This window comes from Chelonoidis abingdonii, chromosome 8 (genome assembly GCF_003597395.2).
Source record: "Chelonoidis abingdonii isolate Lonesome George chromosome 8, CheloAbing_2.0, whole genome shotgun sequence".
NCBI classification, from domain to species: Eukaryota; Metazoa; Chordata; order Testudines; family Testudinidae; genus Chelonoidis; species Chelonoidis abingdonii.
In genome coordinates, this window is record NC_133776.1 from 92658020 (window position 1) to 92679720 (window position 21701).

The 21701-nt window shown below is 47.1% G+C and overlaps 1 protein-coding gene across 4 annotated transcripts in view; it reads left to right on the forward strand.

Annotated features, from left to right (window-relative positions):
• TMEM255A (transmembrane protein 255A) overlaps positions 1-21068 on the forward strand; it is a 52199-nt gene extending 31131 nt beyond the window's left edge. The window contains exons 4-9 of one of the 4 annotated variants that reach the window (XM_032767062.2): positions 2178-2267; positions 9451-9513; positions 10879-10967; positions 12622-12784; positions 15122-15265; positions 20835-21068. In XM_032767062.2, coding sequence (XP_032622953.1) covers positions 2178-2267; positions 9451-9513; positions 10879-10967; positions 12622-12784; positions 15122-15265; positions 20835-20993 — 708 coding nt within the window. In that variant the 3' untranslated portion in view covers positions 20994-21068. Of the gene's footprint in view, positions 1-2177; positions 2268-9450; positions 9514-10878; positions 10968-12621; positions 12785-15121; positions 15266-17075; positions 17198-20834 lie in introns of those variants that run through there. The other 3 variants (XM_032767063.2, XM_032767064.2, XM_032767065.2) reach the window with 3 other exon arrangements.
• Positions 21069-21701: the final 633 nt, after the last annotated feature.

Here is a 21701-nt window from a genome sequence, read left to right on the forward strand (position 1 = left end):
CTTCTATTTAGACATTGCGAAGAAGTGCGAAAAAAGGGCACAAACCCATTATTGTTTTCCCTGGCAGGTCACTTTCGACAGCGAATTTCCTGGCTTTCTGTGTTTGTCATCGTTACGTAATATAATTTAGAAGTCTCATGCTGAGCTGCTGCATCTGAGTCACTGCTTTCAGGGGGCCTGGAGACCAACCTTAAGGCACCGCAGCCCTTGCTGTGACTGGGATGGTAGCCAGCCAATTCTCCCACTTCGTGTGTGTGGACAGCTGCATCTGCCACTGTGTAGTTCTTCTCCACATGGGAGATGGGATTATTTTCCTGATGCTGAAATTGATTGGAATGTGGGGAAGCAAAGCTGCAACCCACAAGTGAGATTAGCCCCCTCACCCCCCAATAGAGGAAGAGGGAGAGTGGGTGAAAGAACAGCTGCCAGAAGAGGGAGGCAAGAAACTCCTCCCCACAGCAAGTTGGATGGGAGGGCTAGTAACCTGAACCCTTTCCTCTCAAGCGGAGGGAGATGTTCAATCCTAAAGTGCATCAGTACTTGATGATGCAGCTCAGCGAATAAATCTCTTGATACATGGACACATTGTAGTGGTGATACACGGTGCTACGGTTCTACCATCCAACCTTGATGGCCACTGGGATGAAGTATCAACCCTGTGGCCTCAGGGCTTTGTCCCCATGTGGGCAGGTGCAATACACAGTTGGCCAGATCCAGTCTAGAGAGGGACTTGCACTGACTGCACGTCTCCCGGTTTTCTTGTTCCTGAAAATTGGAGCCTTGCAGAACACCATGGTCTGGCTTCATGGAGATCCAGCTCCTGTGGATCCAGACCTCCTGAGTGTAACTGTGATATTTGAGCTCCAAATGCAACCAGAAAATCAAAGTGAAATTCAGAGTTTCAGCTCAAAATCAAGAGAAACCAAGAATTTGGTCTGGGATTCAGCACTTGCCCAGAAATCAGCTCTGAGCTTGCTCAAAAGGCGACTGTCAGTGAGTCTGGCTTGTGGTGTAGCAAAGTCTAAAGCCGGGTGGCCTGGAGTCCTGTCATTAGTCCTTCACTCAGCTCTACTGAATACCAGGCAGTAAAACAATTCGTTATTTCTCAGTGTGCCTCGTTCTTGTCTTATACTCGCAGTCAGGAGCAAGGCACTGATCTTGCAGTTGGGTCCTAGCAGGCAGACTTGTGCCTGCGTAGAGCTCTACTGACTTCAGAGGGACTCACCATGGTTGTAAGGGTCTTTATGTGGATTTGGTGGCAGGATCGGACCTAAGTGAGCCCTCTACTGAAGGCAGTGGAGTCACACGGGTGTAGAGCTGGTTTGCGAGGAGAATCAGGCACATGGTCCCTTCTCTGATGACTTTACAGCATAAAGATCCATTCCTGCAAATCCTCCATACCCAGAACTGCCACTGAAGACAAATGGAACCCTGCATGCAGAGAACTTCCAGAGTCAGGCTCTGTTAGACCATATACAGATGGGTCAAAGAGAAACGTGATATGGTCTTGTAATACAGACAGTCTAGGCTAGGCATGTGTCTTCTGGTTTCAGGGTTTTATATATGGAGCATCCTGTCTTGAATATCTAGCCCATTGTAGGGGTTCCCATAAAAATTATATAATCTCAGCTCATGGTGACGTTGATCTAGAAACCAAGAAGAGTGATAAATCTGTCATTTGCTGACAAACATGTTCAGTCAATAACAAACTCTTTGGAAACAGCCCAAGTATTTTTGTTTATTTAATAACTGGAATACATGTTACTGTGTGACAGCCAATTTCAAAATAGCAACAAATTTGACTAGTTCAGCAAATCAATTGCTACAACACTTAGTGTAGCGCTTGTAAGTCTTGATTACCCTTATGTTACAACAGAAGATCCCCAATACACTTTCCAGCAGAGAATCCTGTGCTGTTTTGCTCTATAGTTGTCACATGGGTTGTGATGCATTCACAAAAACTTTCTTTGGTGACAAATCCTTGCCTTTGATGTGCATCCGATTGATTGATTTCAGTGAAAACTGCGTGGGTACGGCCTAGGGCAGTGTTTGGTCCATTGATCATCTGGCTGTTTATTGATTGGGATAGATAGGTTTTATAAATCTCCTTATGTAAGTGTGAAGTAGTAAACATTTTGTTGAAGCAGATGATACTTTGCTTTGTTTTCCTTCCACAGCTAGTTGCATCCATTGTCTTCATCAGTTTTGGAGTCATTGCTGCATTCTGCTGTGCCATAGTTGATGGTGTCTTTGCTGCCAGACACATAGTAAGTATTTCCAAAGGAATATGCATGCTCCTATACCTACACTCCCGGCATTCCACCCCGTAGTGGATCAATCTCATGTCTGAACTGAAGGGAAAATACCTTCTAAAAGACAACTTGGCAAAGCTTTTTCTGTCTTCTCTGTACTGTGTTTCTGTAGCCATGGTCTCAGATACAATATTCCTCTTCAGTTACTGTCCAATGTGTGATTTTCATTTTCTCTGCAGAGTTCAACAGCCACCTAACTTGAGCAGTAGTTGCATTTCAGTGGTGGATGAAGTGATAGGTTTCACTGGTAAAGCACATCAGTGTGAAAGGCTCTGTATATGTGTTACTCTTCTGGTGTCGAAGCTCGATGGATAGCAGTGAGACATAGTGGGAAGAGTTTAGTGACCTGGAAATTTCAGGTGTAAGGAGGCATACCATCAAATAGATGCTGGTGATTTCCCCTGTTCCTGCCCCAAGAAGCTTACAATCTAAGTATAAGACAAGAGATAACAAATGGATACAGACAGACAGATGGGGGAGCATCAGGAAACAGTGCGATAGTATTGGTCTGTATGGTAGATAGTGGGCTCAGCATAACAGCTGAGATCTTAGATTTATTAGCTATATTGGCATATATTAGGTTATTAAGGCCATACACCCTTAGTTGCTCCTGGGCCATATTTTAGAGAGTGAACCGATAGAATGCCTCAAACCACAACAAAGCAATCTAATCCTCAACAATATACACCTCTACCCTGATATAACATGACCCAATATTACATGAATTTGGATATAACGCAGTAAAGCAGCGCTCCGAGGGAGGCGGAGCTGCGCACTCCGGTGGATCAAAGCAAGTTCAATATAACACGGTTTCACCTATAACGCAGTAAGATTTTTTGACTCCCGAGGACAGCATTATGTCAGGGTAGAGGTGTAAATGTCACCTGGCATTTCTCTGCTTGTCTGTCTGGCTCTGAGGAGTAGGTTTCTTTTCCATCTCTGACTTCCATGTTTCTGTGCAACATAAAGTATTAGCTTAGGTAAAAATATCAAGCTGTTTTAAATTCCTGGCTGATCCTGGCTCTCTGGACCTGATCTCAGCACTGCTGTTTAAAGATCTGCTGGTTTTGCCTGCTGCACAATTATGTGAGTCTGAGACTCATCTTTGCCAACCCCCCAATGTTTGTATGTGATGGCGAGAGCAGATCAGTTAGAACAACAAGAGTGCCAGGCTCTGATTTGTGCATCTTGATTAATGAACCTGAGTCTGGCTTTGCTTCACCTTGTGCCAGTCCAAGAAAATCACCTTTTACAAGTGTTAATGTACCTCTGAGTACATCATGTTCTTTCTGCTTCCATTCCCCTACCTCAACACACTGTTATAAGCATTGGGCCAGATCTTTTAGAGAGGCTAGCTTCCAACAGCTCCCTAAATAAAGATATGTCTTCATTGCTCTTGCCTGAGCTCTTACCTGGGAGATGCTGCTAGTCCCCCTCCACTCCTCGCCATCCATATACAAACCCCCCTCTCCCTAGTGCAGTGGTGCTTTCAGCCCACATAGGTTGGGTCATCTGGGGTCTAGGCTGAGTTGGTGCGAGGCTTTCACTCAGACTGGTAACCCATCTGCTGTGCAATGAGGATGCAGGATAAACCACCTCTATGCTGCTAGTCCTCCAGTGCCTTTCCACGGTTCCCCGTTTGGGCCCTGAACAACGGATAAATTCTCCCACAATTTACATGAAAAGAATCATAGAGCAGCTCAGCTGATTGCAGCATAAAGAACCATGGGACATGCCCCCAGAAGTCCTAGTGACACTCATATAGAGGACAATAAAAAACAGTTACTCAACTCGTAACCATTGTTCTTCAAGATGCATTGCTCATATCCATTCCAATTAGGTATGCGCGCGTTGCATGCACAGTCGTTGGAAGTTTTTCCCCTAGCAGCATCCATCGGGCTGGCTGTGGAGCCCCTGCAGTGGTGCCTTCATACTGGCACTCAGTATATGACCCTGCCGACCTGGCGCCTCCTCAGTTCCTCCTTGCTGGTTACTCTTGACAGAGGGGAGGAAGAGTGGGTATTGGAATGGATATGAGCAGCACATCTTGAAGAACAACAGTTACAAGAAGGTGAATAACCATTTTTTCTTCTTCAAGTGATTGCTCATATCGATTCCAATTAGGTGACTCTCAAGCCTTACCTAGGCGGTGGGATCTGAGTTATGGAATTGCTGATTGGAGCACTGCTCTGTCAAAAGCTGCATCATCTCTGGGATGCCAGATGATGGTGTAATGAGAGGTGAATGTATGTACCGAGGACCAAGTTACTGCCATGCAGATTTCTTGTATCAGGGCCTGGGCAAGGACTGCTGCTGCTGAGACCTGAGCCCTCGTGGAGTGTGCTGTAACAGCTGGGGCTGGGACCTTGGCCAGTTTGGATACAGGACGTGATTCAGGAGGATATTCTTTGAGATGAGACCGGGAGTCCTTTCATCCAGTCTGCCACCACTGTGAACAACTGGTTCGACTTCCTGAATGGCTTAGTGCGCTCGATGTAGAAGGCTCGCGCCCGCCGAACATCCAAGAAGTGCAGGCTCTGCTCACGGCTACTGGCATGAGGCTTAGGATAAAGAACAGTGTGTGGAAGTGTGACACAACCTTGGGAAGAAAGACTGGGTGACGTCTGAGTTGCACCTTATCCCTGTGGAAAACCTTTAACTCAGACACCCTCCTTGCTGATGTATTGGTGACCAGAAAGGCTACCTTCCATAACAGATCTAGAAGGCAGCAAGTTGCCAGCAGTTCAAATGGGGCCCCATTAGCCTGGAAAGGACCAGATTAAGGTCCCACGTGGGAACAGGCTGTCTGGATCTGGGGATGTAGCCATTCCAGACCCTTGAGGAACTGACCAACCATAGGGTTGGCGAAGACAGAGCATCCAGATGCTCCCAGCTGGAAAGCTGATATAGCAGCGAAGTGTACCCTTATAGAGGACGCTGCCAGGCCTTGCTGTTTCAGGTGCAGAAGGTACTCTAGGATGAGAGATACAGGTACCTGAAGAGAGGGTGTACGATGCTGGTCACACCAATAAGTAAATCTTTTCCACTTTGCCAGGTACATGGCTCTAGTGGAGGGCTTCCTGCTGCTGGAGAGGACCTCCCTTACCTGTTCTGAGCACAGACGCTCCATGGGTTCAGCTGTGAAGCTTCCAAGCTGTGAGGTAGAGGGACTGCAGGTCGACGTGGTGAAGATGACTGTGGTCCTGAGTGATCAGGTCGGGGAGGAGAGGGAACATGAGTGGGGTGTCCACTGACAGTTCCAGGAGTGTGGTGTACCAGTGTTGTCAAGGCCACAGCGGAGCTATCAGAATTATCTCTGCCCCATCCCTGAGGACCTTGAGTAGGACCTTTTGCACTAGAGGGAACAGGGGAAAGGCGTAAAGCAGGCGGCCTCCCCAAGGTAGCAGGAATGCGTCCATGATTGAATCTGGGCTGTGTCTCTGGAAGGAGCAGAATATTGGGCACTTCCTGTTGCTCCAGGTGGCACCTTTGGAAGATGGAGTGTATGACATCCAGCCAGATGGACCACTCGTGATTGCGGAAGGACCTGCTGAGGTGGTCTGCCAGTGCATTCTGGTAGATAGGATGTTCCAGGTGAATGGAGTGGGCTGTGTGGCACTCCCACAGCTGGAGGCTTCCCGACACAGGGGAGAGGACCCAGCTCCACTCTGCTTGTTGATGTAAAACATGGCAGTGGTGTTGTCAGTCAGAACCACTACGCACTGATCTTGTAGTCGGGCCTGAAAGGTCTGGCAGGCTAGTCGCACTGCCCTCAGCTCCTTGATATTGATGTGGAGGGCGAGCTCGTCCTGTGACCACAGGCCCTGCGTTTGAAGGTCTCCCAGATGCGTCCCCCTCCCAGAGCTGACGCATTGGTTACTAGGGACAAGGAGGGCTGAGGGCTGTTGAAGGAGACTCCTTTCCATACTGTCTTCAGGCGAACCTTCAAAAGGCCTGCTCTGAACCCAGCAATGGTTCAGTCGGGCCCTGGCTCTGCCCGGGCAGGAGGTGGGAAGGCTTGTGTCTGCCATTCCTGCCCCTTCTCCCATAAAAGTCCTGCCTCAGCCGAGGAGGATAGGAGTGCTGCTGCTGAGGCTTGAAATGTTTGCATTGGGTTGCTGGAGTGTGCATACCCAAGGATTTCATGGTCGCCCTGGAGTCTTTTAGGCTATGCAGCCTAGAGTCAGTCTGTTCCGCAAACAGACCTGCCCCATTGAAAGGCAGGTCCTGCATGGTCTGTTGATCCTCGGGCAGGAGCTACATGTTATGGCAATACCAGAGGAGAAGGTGCACGCTGCTGGGTCCACAGCATCTGGTGAAGCCTGTAAAGAGTTCCATGCCACCGCCTTGCCCTCCTCCACTATTGCTCCAAACTGCTCCATGGACTCTGTTGGCACCTGCTCCTTAAACTTGAGCATCGAGTTCCAGAAGTTAAAGCTGTATCTACTCAGAATTGCCTGCTGGTTGGCAACAGTCCCCCCCAACCCCCCGTAGAGTACACGTTGGGTCCAGATAAATGTAGGTGCTTGGTGTCCTTGGACTTAGGTGCTGGGGCTTGTTGTCCCTGCCTCTCCTTTTCATTTACTACAGTCACCACCAGTGAGCAAGGCAATGGGTGTGTGAAGAGGTATTTGTACCCCTTAGATGGGACGAAATACTTCCTCTCCACATCCTTCACGGTGGGAGGGATGGAGGCCTGGGTCTGCCAAATGGTCTTAGCATTGACCTGTATAGTCTTGATGAGGGATAGAGCCACCCCTGATGGGCCTTCTGAGGCCACGATGTTGACCATTTGGTCCTCCAACTCTACCACCTCCTCGGCCTGCAGGCCCATTGTTCCACCACCCTATGAAGGAGGTCCTGGTGGGCATGGCTGTCTATGGGGTGGTCCAGAGACGAAGGTGCCTGCAACTTCCTCATCCAGGGAGGATGTCGAGGAGGCTAATGGGGGAACATGGTCCTCTGGACCCTCTTGGTCTCCAGTGGCCTCCTGTCCCACCTCTCTGTCAGGGCCAATCACACCTGGATCAGGCTCAGGAACTGGGGTTGGTTCCAGGGAAGGTACTGTGACCGGTACCTCCTTGGCACCCCTAGGGGTGAGATGACTGGCCGATGCTTCTGGCACCTGCAGTTCAGAGGTCGCTGAACAGAAATCTTTGGATTGGGTGCCCTGGGCCTGGTAGTATGCCCATAGGCTCCAAAATGGCCACTGCTGCCACTGCGCAGGCCATGGCCTTGCCCCCACCTCAGGCCTTCCGCACTCTAACCGGTGCTGGCCCCATTCTGAGTATCTAGACCCTGTCTCCAAGTCCAAAGATGGGGACTGTGACCGTGATGGCCAGGGCAGTGCTAAGCAGAGCTGGACTGGGGAGCGGTGCCGCAAGGCTGGGGAATGGTGCCATGATCTGGAGTGGTACCGAAACCGGGATCTGTGCAGGGATGCTGACCAGTGCCGAGATGACTGGTGCCGGGAGTGCGACCTGCTTGATGATGAGGATCAGCGTGAGGATCGGTATTGCGATCAGGAGTGCTGGTGCGACCTGGACTGGTGCCGTGAGTCTGATCGGTGCCGAAATTGCGAGCAGTGCTGAGACTCCGAGCGGTGCCATGATTTGCCTCAAGACGTTGCCGCACGTTGTGGTACCAGATGCTTGGCTCGAAGGACTGGGGAGCGTGATGCCATCATGGTGATGAGATCCCTCGAGGCCTCAAAGGTGCCTGGGTTGGATGGCACTTCCACATCCTCAATGACCTGGCTCGGGGAGTCCAACAGCACTGGACTTGACTGTCCCCCTTCCGGGAGCAAAATCAATGGTGTTGGCTCCAAAGTCTTTGGCCCTGGGTGATCCTTTCTGGGATGCACCCTGTTGGCCGACTCCAAAGGGGTGGATCTCAGAGTTGGAGATCCACTCCTCCCCTGCTTCTGGTGCTGCTTCCGCATCAGGGAATGGGAGTGGTGCTGGGTCGATCCCGCCAGTTTAGACTCTGGAGAGTGGCGATGCCACGGGTCTCTCCAAAGTCCTTCTGCGGTGGCACTTCTACCACCGATGAGCTCGGTGCTGAGTCTTGCCACACTGATGTAGGTTGCGGTCTAAGTGCCACCTCCATAATGTGCCTTTTTTGATCTGGGGCAAAACTCTACAAATCCTGTACTTATCCGTGCAGTGTGCTTCCCCCAGACTCTTTAAGCAAGCATCGTGGGGATCACCCGTTGGCATAGGCTTGTTGCAGGACTTGCAGAGTTTGAACCTTTGGGACTTAGGCATACCCCAAGTCAACACGGGGAACGCGGTCGGGGTGAAGGGGAATACTTCCCACTCCCAACAGCTATCTCCTTTAACAACCAAAACCACTAAAACTAAACTTAACGAGGCTAGGAATAACTGTGAACTAAACTAAACTGAAAGCTAGGGAAAACGAGGAGAGCTTGCTAAGCAAGTCACCGCTGTTCCAATGACCATCACTGGCAGTAAGAAGGAACTGAGGAGGCACTGGGTCGGCAAGGTCCTAATTGAGTGCCATAAAGGCACCACTCCAGGGGGCTCCACAGCTGACCCGATGGGAGCTGCTGGGGGAAAAACCTTCTGACGACCGTGCACGCGGCGCGCACACCTACTTGGAATCGATATGAGCAATCACTCAAAGAACAACCTACTACTGCTGTTGTTGACTCCCTTAGCTCAAGAGGCAGAGATGCGTGCGGTGGGATTTAAAGGTTCTAACCCTGCCGGTAATCCGTGTGGGTGTCAGTATGATGTCACATGATGCCTAGGACTGAGTGCCGTCCTGAGTGAGGACACAGGAACTCCGGTATGGCTTTCCAGCGTGGCTGCTCACATGTGAGCGAGGCTAACCTGGGGACCGAGGCCTGTGTGCTGCTCACTCGGGTTAACTCTGCAGTGAAGACATACCCACCTCCATGGCCAGATTTTCAAACGGTTTTCCATGGGAGCTGCTGGGTGCTGAGTGCTTCTGCAAACCCAGCCCCTTCACTCCGGTGTCTGTGCGGGCACGCTGCCCTTTTGAAAATCCAGCCCAGTCTGGCCCTTCCTCCCTGCTCAGATATATGACAGTGTGTTAGATTTGAACCTCGGCTTGGCTCTGAATGATATGATAAACCCCTTGTTTTCTTCTGCAGGATCTTAGGCCACTGTACGCAGGCCGATGTCAGTATTATTCCAAAAGTACGACTCCACCCGAGGTGAGAGCGGATTTGGCGGCATTGCTTTCTAACAGGGCTGGCAGTGGCGTGGAGGTGTTTGCACTGCAGACCAGTCGGGGACAGAGCCGCCATTAATTCCCTGCGTGCACAGGAGAGCAGGACTTCAGGAGGGGCTCAGCGTTGGGGTCTTGGAGAGGGAGGAGTGTGAGGCACCAGTGATGGAAGGGGGCACAGCAGAGAAGAAGGGTATGCTGGAACACAGCGGGGACTAGAGAGGGCATTTGGGAGTGGGGCGTGCTGGAAATAGGGGTGCGAACCAGAGCAAGCGAGCATGGAGCCCTGTCTGGGACTCCCAACCTGACAGAGGAGACCAGCAGAGAGGAGGTGAAGGACACGTGTCCATTTGTGTAGCCTTTTCGGCTCTCAGCAGGTCAACATTTGAGGCAGAGGCAACTGTGCTAGCGTTTCCATGGCGAACACTGACCGGGGAAAAGTGAAGGACAGTTCTGGCCAGCTCTAAGATAAGCAGCTCCCCCTCCAAACTGGGACAGAGAAATGTATTCCCTGAAAAGGAGGGAACATCTCCAATCACATGGAGTGGGTGAAACCCATGTGATAAATCATGTGTATTGGACACCTTTGACTGCCTCCCCTGGGCACTCCTCTGCATCCTCTGGGACTTGCCTTCCAAACAGCTGAGCCGCTTTCAGGAGCTGCTGGGTAAAAACAATCAATCAGCCTGCCAGCAAAATCCATTTTTCTTCCCTGACTTCCCCTCCTGAACTGGAATGTCCCCCCAGCACTTGTCTGGGGTGCAGGATGGGCAGGGAGAAGATCGAATCTCACTGGCTCCAGGGAGGTCACATCTCCAGAGGAAGCCTGGCAATAACCGGGATCAGTTGGACACATGCACCTGTATCTCTTTACTTGCCAGTAACCATCCAGCAGTTCCCACCATGTCATGGTCTTGGCCCAGAAATCTTTTTCTCAGTTTGCACTGTCCCTTTGACAAGTCCATGCCCATAGGTCACTAACTGAGGAGAGGCAGAGGGGAATAGCTCCTTCTGTCAGAGCTGATCTACACACACAAGTTGCACAACTGTAGTTATATGGGAACCCCCCTAGTGTGGATGGAGCTATCCCAGTTTGAATGTGCTTATACTAGCAGAACTATTCCTGTACAGAAAGGGGAATAACCTACACTAGTATAAGGCACCTTTATACTTCATCCACACTGGGGTGGTACCAGTAGAACTGTATCAGTAACAAGTCACCCCCTCAACCAACATAGTTACACTGGTACAAAATCGGTGCATAGACCAAGCCTCAGAGAAACAGGACCGAAGGCCATTGCTCATCTCTTCCCGGGTTCCTTGTATCCCCCTTCTCTTTGTGTTCACACAGGGGATCTGTAATCCACAGCGCCGGGGACCTTGCACACCTAAAATAAAAACCAACACCTGCTTCTGCTGTGACCTATACAACTGTGGAAAGTGAGTAAACTAAAAATAGCATTCAACATCCATGCAGATCTGGGCATAGAACTTAGGACTGGGAAATTGGAGATCTAAGCTTTTAATACAAGATTTTTTTCACCAATTTCGGAGCTGAGTGAATAATGGATTTTGGGGGTTTTAGACTGAACCCAAAAAGATCCATTTAGATTAGAACCATAACAAAATATATTCTCTGTTTTTTAAATTTTTTCATCAAATCAGAAAACTCAAAAAGAGTTTGTTTCAAATCAGTCAAAAGATTTTGGATAATTTATTATTGTTGTTTCAATGTGGCTATTTTGGGTTTGTTTGTTTTTTTAAATTGGCCAAATTTCAGTTTGGAACAGAATGTTTTGAAATGAAACATTTTGACTTTTCAAAAAAAAAATAAAAATAAAAAATCTTGGTCACATTTGACCTGAATTCACACACAATTTCAGAGCACCAAAAAAAAATTTTTTGATGAAAAAATTGATTTGGCAGAAAAATGTACCAATTCCCCAAAACTCCTGCAGGGTTTGGACTTTGCCACATCATTTGAATTTGTGTGTGACCATAAAAATCAAAGTGGTTTGTGAGTACTGAGACCTGCATGTTCCAAATGCTTACGATGTCCTAAACAGGATTCATTAGGCGCCACTATAGATTCATCTGATTTACTTACTGGAGTGCAATCAGAAAGGAGTGATTATGGAAGAACCCAACCTTTAGGATTCAGGGCCGTTGTGTTGGCAATGGCACTCCTCCTGCCATAGCCAAATAATGCAGATGCTTTTATTTGCTGTTTTACGGGGAGGAGGAGCTTAATGTGCAAGATGAGATGTGTCTTAAATCTAAACGCAGGGTCCTGAGGGCTTACGATCTTTACATCCCATGTAATTGTTAGGTTATATTGCTGGGTGCAGTAAGAGAGCTGTTAGTACTTCATCCAGGGCAGCTGCTGTGTGAATTTCAGTAGGGGAATGGGCTAGCTCGTGTGCAGAGGTTATCAGTCTGTAATGCACATGGGAACGGTTGGATTGAAAGGCTCTATGTAAACATCTGATGACATACATATAGAATATCAGCCTTTTACCAAACTTCACTTAAGTGACTCCAGGGTTCAATTCCCAATTCTGCTACTGTGTAGACTTAGTCAAGCTATGTGTCCTCTGTGTCTATAAATTGTCCCTCTATCAAATGGCTGTGGTAATGCTGACCAACTTCTCAGGGAGGGGTGAGAAATTTAAAGTGTGGACAGTGCTTTGAGATCAGTGGTGCTGTATTAGGACAGAGCATTTGGTTAAGTATCTATTATTCTGGCAATAAGCAGCCCAGTGCTAACTGGAGGACATGAAGTAGAAATGTAAGAGGCAACTCTGAGATTGCAGCTTCACCCACCCATAACTCACTGACTTCAGTGACATTCAGGGGGGCTTGTGGGATATGTTTCCATCACTGTGTATTCAGGATGAGTATTCTCCACTGCCATGATCATGTGGGGAGGAGATGTCAAAATTCAGGTCACAACCTGATGAGCCTACTCCAACAGGCCTTACTTCTGGGAACATCCCACTGATGCTGGGACTCTGGTCCATTGCAGGAATGCAGTTTGTGGTTCAGGTGGGCTTTTTTGGTTTTTATTATACTATTTAATTCTTTTCTAACCCAGCAGAGTGGAAATTTCTGGTGGGTACTATGAATATATTGATGTCAGCAGCTGCCAGGATATCATTCACCTTTACCACTTGCTCTGGTCAGCGACAATTTTAAACATAGTCGGATTGTTTCTAGGGATCATCACAGCTGCAGTCCTTGGAGGCTTTAAGGACATGGTAAGATGATGCAGACTGCAAGTGAAATGAAAGGGATATGATCAGACAAGTTTAGACTTACAAATGTAGGGTGTTCTTTTATAACCGCCTTAAAAACCTCACTGGCAGTGACATTACAGTACATACAGGTGGTGGTTGTTTAATTATCCGTTACTATGTTTGAATCCAGATCACGCACCATTGTGCTTGTGCTGAGAAAAAGAAACTGAAATAACTATAAGCAGAAAGTGAAACTGACTAAATTGGCGGATCTGACAACACTGCCTAAGCAAAGGGAATTGCAAACGATTAACAAATAAGCACATGACGAAATGTAAGATTAAGTCAGCAGCAACAATCTCCGCTTCCACCATGGAGGAATTCCCTTTTAAAATGAATATTTTGCCTGATGTCCCTTTTAAGAAGAAACATGTTTAGGTGGTTCTTAGGTCTATGAATTGTTTCAGAATTTTTACCATCACCATTATATTAATTTTACAGGATACTTACCATTCAGTTCATCCAAATCTATCCACTTGATTTCTTCATTGTGTAAAACAGCTGAAGCTGATTTTGGAGGGAAACCAGATAAGATAATTTGTGCCTTGGAAGAAGATGGAAATACTGGTCTGACAATAAGTGGGACTTCAGTAGGCTTGAATAGGGCATGTGCTATGGCAGTGGTTTTCAGATTGGGTTGCGACCCAGTACTGGGTCATGGAATGTAAGGCACTGGGTTGCAGTGGCTCTGGTCAGCACTGCCGACCCAGGCCATTAAAAGTCCCATCAGCTAAGGCAGGCTAGTCCTTACCTGTTCCAACACCATGCTGTGCCCCAGAAGCGGCCAGCAGCAGTTCCGGCTCCTAGACAGGGGGGCCACGGAGCTCTGCGCGCTGCTCCCGCCCTGAGCACCAGCTCCACACTTCCATTGGCCAGTTCCCATTGGCGGGACGCAGTGTGGTCCACGGTGCCAGGACAGGCAGGAAGCCTGCCTTAGTACCCCCACTGCATCACTGACTAGGAGCCACGTGACGTAAGCCCACGCCCCAACCCCGTGCTCCAATCCTGTCTCAGCCCTGAGCACCCCCACATCATGAACCCCTCATCCTCAGCCCCAACCCTCATCTCCCTGCACCTTAATCCTGTCTCAGCCCTGAGACCCCCCCAAACCCAGAGCCCCTTCCTGCACCCCAAACTGCTTATCCCTGGCCCCAACCCAGAGCCTCTGCTCCAGCCCGGAACCCCTCCCACAACCCAACCCCTCATCCCCAGCTCCGTTGGGTCGCAGGCATCAACAATTTTCTTCAACTGGGTCACCAGAAAAAAAGTTTGAAAACCACTGTGCTATGGCATACACAGGATCATATAGTCAATGCTGCCTGGTTACTCTTTGAACAACCACCACCATTTCCATTAAATAGAAGGAGAGTTGAATAGTCACAGAAGCAAATTCATGTCTTTTCTGTCCTCTGTGATGCATTTGGCATGATACTAAGTGAAAAGGATGGGACAGAGTTTGATGATAAGGTAAGATGATGTATTCCTCTTGCAGAATTAGTAACATGCTCTTTATCATGCCTGATTTCAGAAGAATAGATTGTCCTACTCTCTCTTCAAAATCCATCAAAATCATCCCAACCAAAATATACACCTCTACTGCAATATTACGCTGTCCTCAGGAGCCAAAAAATCTTACCGTGTTGTAGGTGAAACCGCGTTATATCGAACTTGATTTGATCCGCTGGAGTGCATAGCTCCGGAGTGCTGCTTTACCGTGTTATATCCAAATTCACGTTATAACAGGGTAGAGGTGTATTGTCAAAATATGAGGGACATGCCAAGTCACTGGTAAAGATTTGCCTCCTGGTCATGCATAGCTAAGTAGTATTGTCTCCTAAGCTCAGTCCAAACCAAATGGACTGTAAAGTATGCAAAGAGAGAAATACAGAACCATCTCTGAATTCTGCTGGAAGGAAGAGTTGTAGTGTCCAATGCATTTTAGTGCACAGGTGCAAACTAGAGATCAGCCTACTAGACTAACCAGTTTTTAGAACAGTTTCCTTCTCCCATTCGTGAAGCCATTCTGAAAATCCACTTCATTTGAGTACTAGTATGGGATGGGCTTTGGCCAGTTTGTTCTGTTCATTCTTAAAGGAAACACTGAATAGCTGAAGAATGAATTGACTTCAGAGCAATCAGACTGATTTGCAAGTTGTTAATTCACCAGAACTTGGCTCTGAAATCAGTCACTGTTCCTTTAAATCACTTCTGCAGTCATGCAGGTGTCAGTTATCTGGGAGTGTGGGATAGGTGCAGGTTAACCTTTGTGTCAGACTGTGTGTGTCTTTGTCTCAACAGACTCCCTCCCTTCCTACACTAAACTGTACAGTTGAAAACACACATCCCTCAGTGTCCTATTACTCGAGGCCACAGGTGACTTCTTACAACACTTACTACCACAGCACGCCTCATCTGCCACCATACTCAGCGTATGACTTCCAGGTATGGCACAACGGACAGTAGTGTTAACTAGATAAGAATACCCTTGTCTTGGGACCATGAAGGTCTCTCTTCCCCAGAGGTCTATCTACAGAGGGCCCTAGAACTTCCCAGCAAACCTGCTCCTTGTTCTTGAGCAGTGGTTCTCAAACTTTTGTACTGGTGACCCCTTTCACATAGCAAGCCTCTGAGTATGACCCCCCCCTTTATAAATGAAAAACACTTTTTAATATATTTAACACCATTATAAATGCTGGAGGCAAAGCGGGGTTTTGGGTGGAGGCTGACAGCTCGTGATCCCCCATGTAATAACTTCACAGCCCCCTGAGGGGTCCTGACCCCCAGTTTGAGAACCCCTGTTCTTGAGCCCTGTATTTAAGTTTCACTAAGGGCATGTCCAGACTGCAGCCACAGGGTGCGACTGCCGCTCGAGTAGCCGTACCCAAGCTAGCTTTCATCTGGCTCCACAAGTAATTGCCCAGAGTTCCAGGGGGGCTTGTACAGCCCATGCTCAAGTGCATGCTGCCGCAGCTTCACTAGATTAAAGCTAGCTCCAGTATGTCTGTGTGAGCTGCCACCACACCCAGTGATTTCAGTATAGACGTACCTTCAGGCAGTATAGCCGAGACTCTGCCTGCAGGGAAATGTAACAAATTGTGCCTCTTTCAACCCTACTGCAACCCAAGGATCTCTTGATGCCCACGCGCAGAGGGCACAGGAGCATCCAGAAGTACAGAGATCCCCTGGGTCTGGTATCTACATTGTAGTCTGCCAAAGAATATCATGTAAGGTCTCTAGTGAAAGCCTGCCACGCAAGTAATCAGAATCATTGCAAGATATATGTACAGAAAATATGTGAAGACTTTTGTATATATACTAAAAAATATGTTCTTTATGTTTGTGAGTTAAGGTGGGTCACCAGAAGTGGTCTGTGTACTCCTGTCAGGCATGGGGGAAGAGTCACTCATCTTAGTGTCATGGCTGGTCATGTTATAAAAAAGAATAAAAGAATAAAATAATGGAGATATACCTATCTCCTAGAACTGGAAGGGACCTGAAGGGTCATTGAGTCCAGCCCATGCCTTCACTAGCAGGACCAAGTACTGATTTTCCCCCAGATCTCTTAAGTGGCCCCCTCAAGGATTAAGCTCACAACCCTGGGTTTAGCAGGCCAATGCTCAAACCACTGAGCTATCCCTTGGCCCCCTCCCTTTTTAAATTGAGTATTGCATAGTTCACAGTGGGCGACCATTGACTGTCTGAGCAACATGCTAATCAGTATGTGGAGGCAGATGAACCTCTAGTGATTCCTTCAGGCTGAATGGAAAAGCCTGAAGGAAGTCACTCGTGCCATGTGCTAAGGGTCACGCTGAGAGGTCCCTCAGAATAGGTTGTGTAAGAACTTCATAATATGATCCTGCACGGTCCTCTACATCCCTTCCCTATGGCCGAAGTATCCTCTGGGAGTTGTGCCTGGACTCGGAACATTTGTGCTGTTGGGTTTAACAAGTGGATCCTTATTTATGATTAGTATTTTGGTGGCTTCAGGCTTCAAACCTTCAAGCAGGTTTGATCATATGAGAAGGGATCTCAACTAAACTAGTTTAAAACACTGGGAAAAGTACTTGGGAGTAAACTTTTGTAGGAGATAGGGCAATGTCTAGTAAGTGAAGTTCAGGCTCTAGCCTTTGAGTTTGTTTTGTGTGTAACCATTTGTTTCTAATATTCTTATTTGCCATCCCTTGAATCTGTTCTTTGATGACAAACTTATTCTTGTTTTCACTACCTATCTATCTACTTGCTGTGTGTTAAGAGGAGTGGTGATCCTGAGCTGGCTCTTGCGAGGTGGTGTGAACTGTTCCTTTGGGAGTAGTGAGCCTGAGAGTTCTGTAGTTGGACCAGGGATTAAGCACGCCAGAGGGATGCTCAGAGGATTCAGGGATAGGACTGTGCCTATTGCTAACCTGTAGAGAGAGAGCGAGGCCTCCGGTGGCCTGGAAGGCAATGCTATTGCTGCCCGAGACTGGTGGTTTCAGAGAGCTGATCCGCAGCAGGCACAGACAAGACTTCCTCATGCTAAGGCCAGGTGATAGTGAGGTGCCTCCCAATGCTGGGTACCCGTGGAAAGTGTCACACATGCCACGTGGTAAGGGCCAAACCGAGAGGTCCCTCAGAATAGGTTGTATTAGAAATTCATAATATGATCCTGCATGGTCCTCTACATCCCTTCCCTATGGCCGAAGTATCCTCTGGGAGGTGTGCCAGGACTCGGAACATTTGTGCTGTTGGGTTTAACAACTGGATCCTTATTTATGATTAGTATTTTGGTGGCTTTTTTTGATAATTTAAGAAAGAAGCTGCAATGTATGTTTCAAACCTTCCCCTGTCCTCAGTCTTCTCTGTTTAACAATAGCCCTCCAGGTTCTGTCGCCCCTCTGATACTGACATCAGGAAGATTTTGTTAAGTATTCCTAGACTCAGGATTTTTAAGGCTTGTCATGTATACATTCTGTACCAATTTCGCTAGATCAGTGCCACCCCCGGACTGTGGACTTACACCGCTATGAAAGGGCTGCCTCAAGATAGCCGATTCCTGTACATTTACCAAACTGAACTATACTGACAAGAACCTTTCTAAGGCACTGTACTGATGAATATGCTATTCCTAAACTGGGACAGTTTAATGGGTACAAAACCTGTGTGCAGACTAAAGGGAACATTTTCACAAACACTGGAGTCCCATTTTCAGAAGTGACTTGGACACCGAGGAGGCTCGGTCTCATTGATTTTCAATGAGACTTGAGCTCCTAGGTCACTAAGGGCCTTGGAAATTGTTCCCTCAGACTGTTCCAGTTTCTTATCATCTTTTTCTAGGCCCTGCGTAACTTTGCCTCTCCCTACTTACCCATCTCTGTCTCTCAGTCCACTTCTCCTCTGGTGGCAGCCTCAGTGCCCCATTTGTCTGCATGTTCCATGAAATGTCTCTGCACCTTCTTCCACACAGCTCCCTCTGCGTGGAATGTGAGGCCACTCCCTTCTTGTTAAATCCCTCCCGAAGGACTGCCCATCTTCTGCTACAAGGAGTTAGCCAATTAACTCTTCTGCACAGTCATTCTATCACTTTGATCAGAAAACAAAGAAGCCAACATTTCTAATAGAGCCTGGAATAGAAAACCCAGGTCTCCTGACTCCGTCTCCTTCCCTAACCACTGGCAAACTCTCTCCAACTTTGTGCATGTGTCATCAGCGTGGCTGAGCTGAGTCTTTGTTAGTTTTTAGGCACACAAACTTTTTCGGGTTGGGTTGAGATTGTTTCATGCCAGGTGTGAGCCTAGACAGGCTTCTTGTGGTCCATGACAGTCCAATCACTTGAAACAGCCATTTGCAATGGCAGTGGCAGCAGACCGTTGCCTCTCATCCCATTGTAACATGCCTGGCACAAATGTAGCAGGCAGGAAACTGTCAGCCTCTGCATGAAAATAGCATTATGCTAGTCATTCACCTTGTGTGTTGGGAAGGGTAGGGGGCAGGGAATGATCAGCTGGGAAAGGCTCACTCCTTCAGTGCTTTAACTTCTACAGGTAGCAAGCCACGTTTGGCGCTGAAAAGAAAATGCAAATAAGTAGGTTGTTTCATCTCAGCAGTGGCCCATTCCGCCTATTGTTCCTTTTAGACAAGAAGGAATCAAAAGTGCAGCCCTTTCAGTGGCCTGCTTCATTAATAAAATCCGACTGCTGGCTGGAGCCAAAATAAGCCAGGCCTACTCCACAGCTGCAACAAAGGCGGCTCTCCTCAAAGGCTCATGGCTGTTGCTAGGCAGCAACACATGGGTGCTTTGTAATGTTTAAAACCCAAGGTTGTGTTCTCTAGCCAATACCACAGCAGCACCCGCCGCAGCTAAGTCACCCCATATTTCATGCCTCAGAGTTTTGGGGGATTCAAACGGCTGAAACTTGGCAGGGAGGAGGGGCTTGGCCCTAATCGAGAGGTGAGGGAAAGCTGTTTTGCCATCTAAAAGCGTAATCAAAACCACAAGCCTTTGGTTTCGGAGACTTTTTTGTGGACTCTCACAATCTGCTCCACAGGGCTCCAAGCCTGCCTTTAACTTGTGGCACAATATTTACACAATAAGCTGTAACAGATCTGTAATAGAGAAGTGAGGGGTGTGTGTGTGACCTCTAATATAATTTTTTTAATTAAAGCAATTTTCACACAGGCAATCGGCCCCAAAAGGCTAAACCCTATCTTCACACCCTATTGCTGTTTACTTTGAGTCCCACAAAGCTATAAATGCTCTTCTCTGACACACAATCAGGACACATGTGCACATAGTATCTTCCTTTGCAGCACAATGCAAAGATTTTGTCCTCACCATAAGTCACTCTTGGCTCTCAGATTACTGCAAGGTACCAAGTAACTTCATCAGTATACAAGGTGCTTTGCAGGCTGCCCAAAACATTCACGGTATAAAAGACAAACCAAAAAAAAAGGAGGAGGTCCAAGCGGTAATTTGTTATAACCTGGCATATAATACAATTGTATGGTGCTCTGTTCGTTAAATGCTAAAATGTCTAGATTATCCCCAATCCTTCACAACCTCGCCATTATTGACCAGCCATGACCAGTCGCAGTAGAAGTGGGTCTTTGGGATGGCTCTGACTGCAAAGAGGGGAGCACCCAGAGCAGCCCACGAAAGGGTGGTCATGGATGAAAGCGTAGGGAATCTTGTGGGAGAAATGATTGAATGAAGTGTTGAGGCTTGCTTCATTGTGTCTCATCCCCTCTTCCTAACTCCTTTGTTTGACTTGTTTCTAGACAGATGGCTACATGTTAACAATTTTCTAACAGTGTCAATATTTTATGGTGGAATGCTTTAAACCTATTGTTTGGTATTTACATGAAGACAATTTTAGGAGTAGAACTTATTTTGGCCATCTGACTGTTTTGTTTTTCCAAATAAAATGCTTACTAAAATAGGAATAAGCCATGCTGCCTTCATCAATTTAAAGGGACACTACTGAGTAGCCTAGGAGAAATATGTAAGTTTTGTGAGACAAATTTGGTTTTACAAAATTGAAGTCATGTTTCCCCCTTCCCCTTAATTCATATAAAAGCCAAACACACATACAGAAAGATTTGATTCTCAGGCAGCGGTTGCAACCTAAACATTACAGCAATGGTCTAATGTATGAAAAACAGAGGATGAAATTGACTAGTCTGTGTTAATTCTGTAAGCTTAGTTAAATGCGTTAAGTAAAGAGCAGAAATGATGAAAGGGAAATCAAATTTAATTCTAAATTTTAACAATCTTAAGCTCTTACCTTGCCAATGGTTACTCATCTGCTTAACTTGACTTCGGTGGGGCTATTAATCTGAATAAAGTTAAGCATGTGTATAACACGTGTTTGCAGGATCAAGGTGTAAAACATTAGGAACATCATACTGCTTGATAAATTTTTTTTTTTAAACTGACCAGTGTCCCTTTCAGTGTAGGAGATTAAGAAATGCTTATTTACCTTGTATTCTTTTCAAGCTTGCTATTGACAAAAGTATCTGTCTCTCTTCTGCACAGCATTCCAGTGTGTTTCCAGCCTCCACTCCTTCTGGCCTTTCAGATGACCCCCAGTCAATGTCACCATCTCCAAGCTACATGTGGTCCTCCAATGCTCCTCCTCGCTATTCCCCACCATATTTTCCTCCTTTTGAAAAGCCACCACCTTATACACCATAAAGAAAAAATGTGCTGTTGAAATAATTGTGAACATTTTGTATTTATATTTCATTGGGATGGGAGAGAACATTACAGAAGACAGTATAAAATACTGGATTCAGTTTATTCTTGCAAGACTTACGTAGGGGTTTAACAACTGTGTATAGAGCAAGGATTATTTCACTGATGCTTACTAGTGTCAGTGACTAGCGGGTGACCTAAATTCAGGCCTCTGTTTTACAATATGATTCACAGTAGTCCTTGATTTTTAAGAGGTGCTACCTGGTCAGAGTATTGATCACAGTCTGCCATGCTTCACCTTGAGCTGAGCAGTCACCTGGAGTTGCCCCAGCCTACTGTTTTGCTCTAAAGGTGAGGGTGCTTGCAAATCAACTCTGATAATTTTGTTTGGCCTTTCGCTTCCTACTGGCAGGACATTGCTGGGCTGTGGAATGTGGTTCACGTCATTCATTGCTTACAGTCTACATCCTTATCAAAGGAGAATCCAAAGAAGAGCATGAGTTTCTTAAAACATAATACAAACTGATGGAAAAATAATTCTATAGGAGATGATGTCCTGTAGCAGTCCAACAACTGGAATAGCGCCTGCTGAAAGAGAGAACTGCACTAGCCAGGCTGGCTTGTTTCAGGATGCATCATAAGGTAGGAGGTATAATATTGAACAGAGTATTGTTAGTTCTGGTATGTATAAATATAAAAGTCACAGTT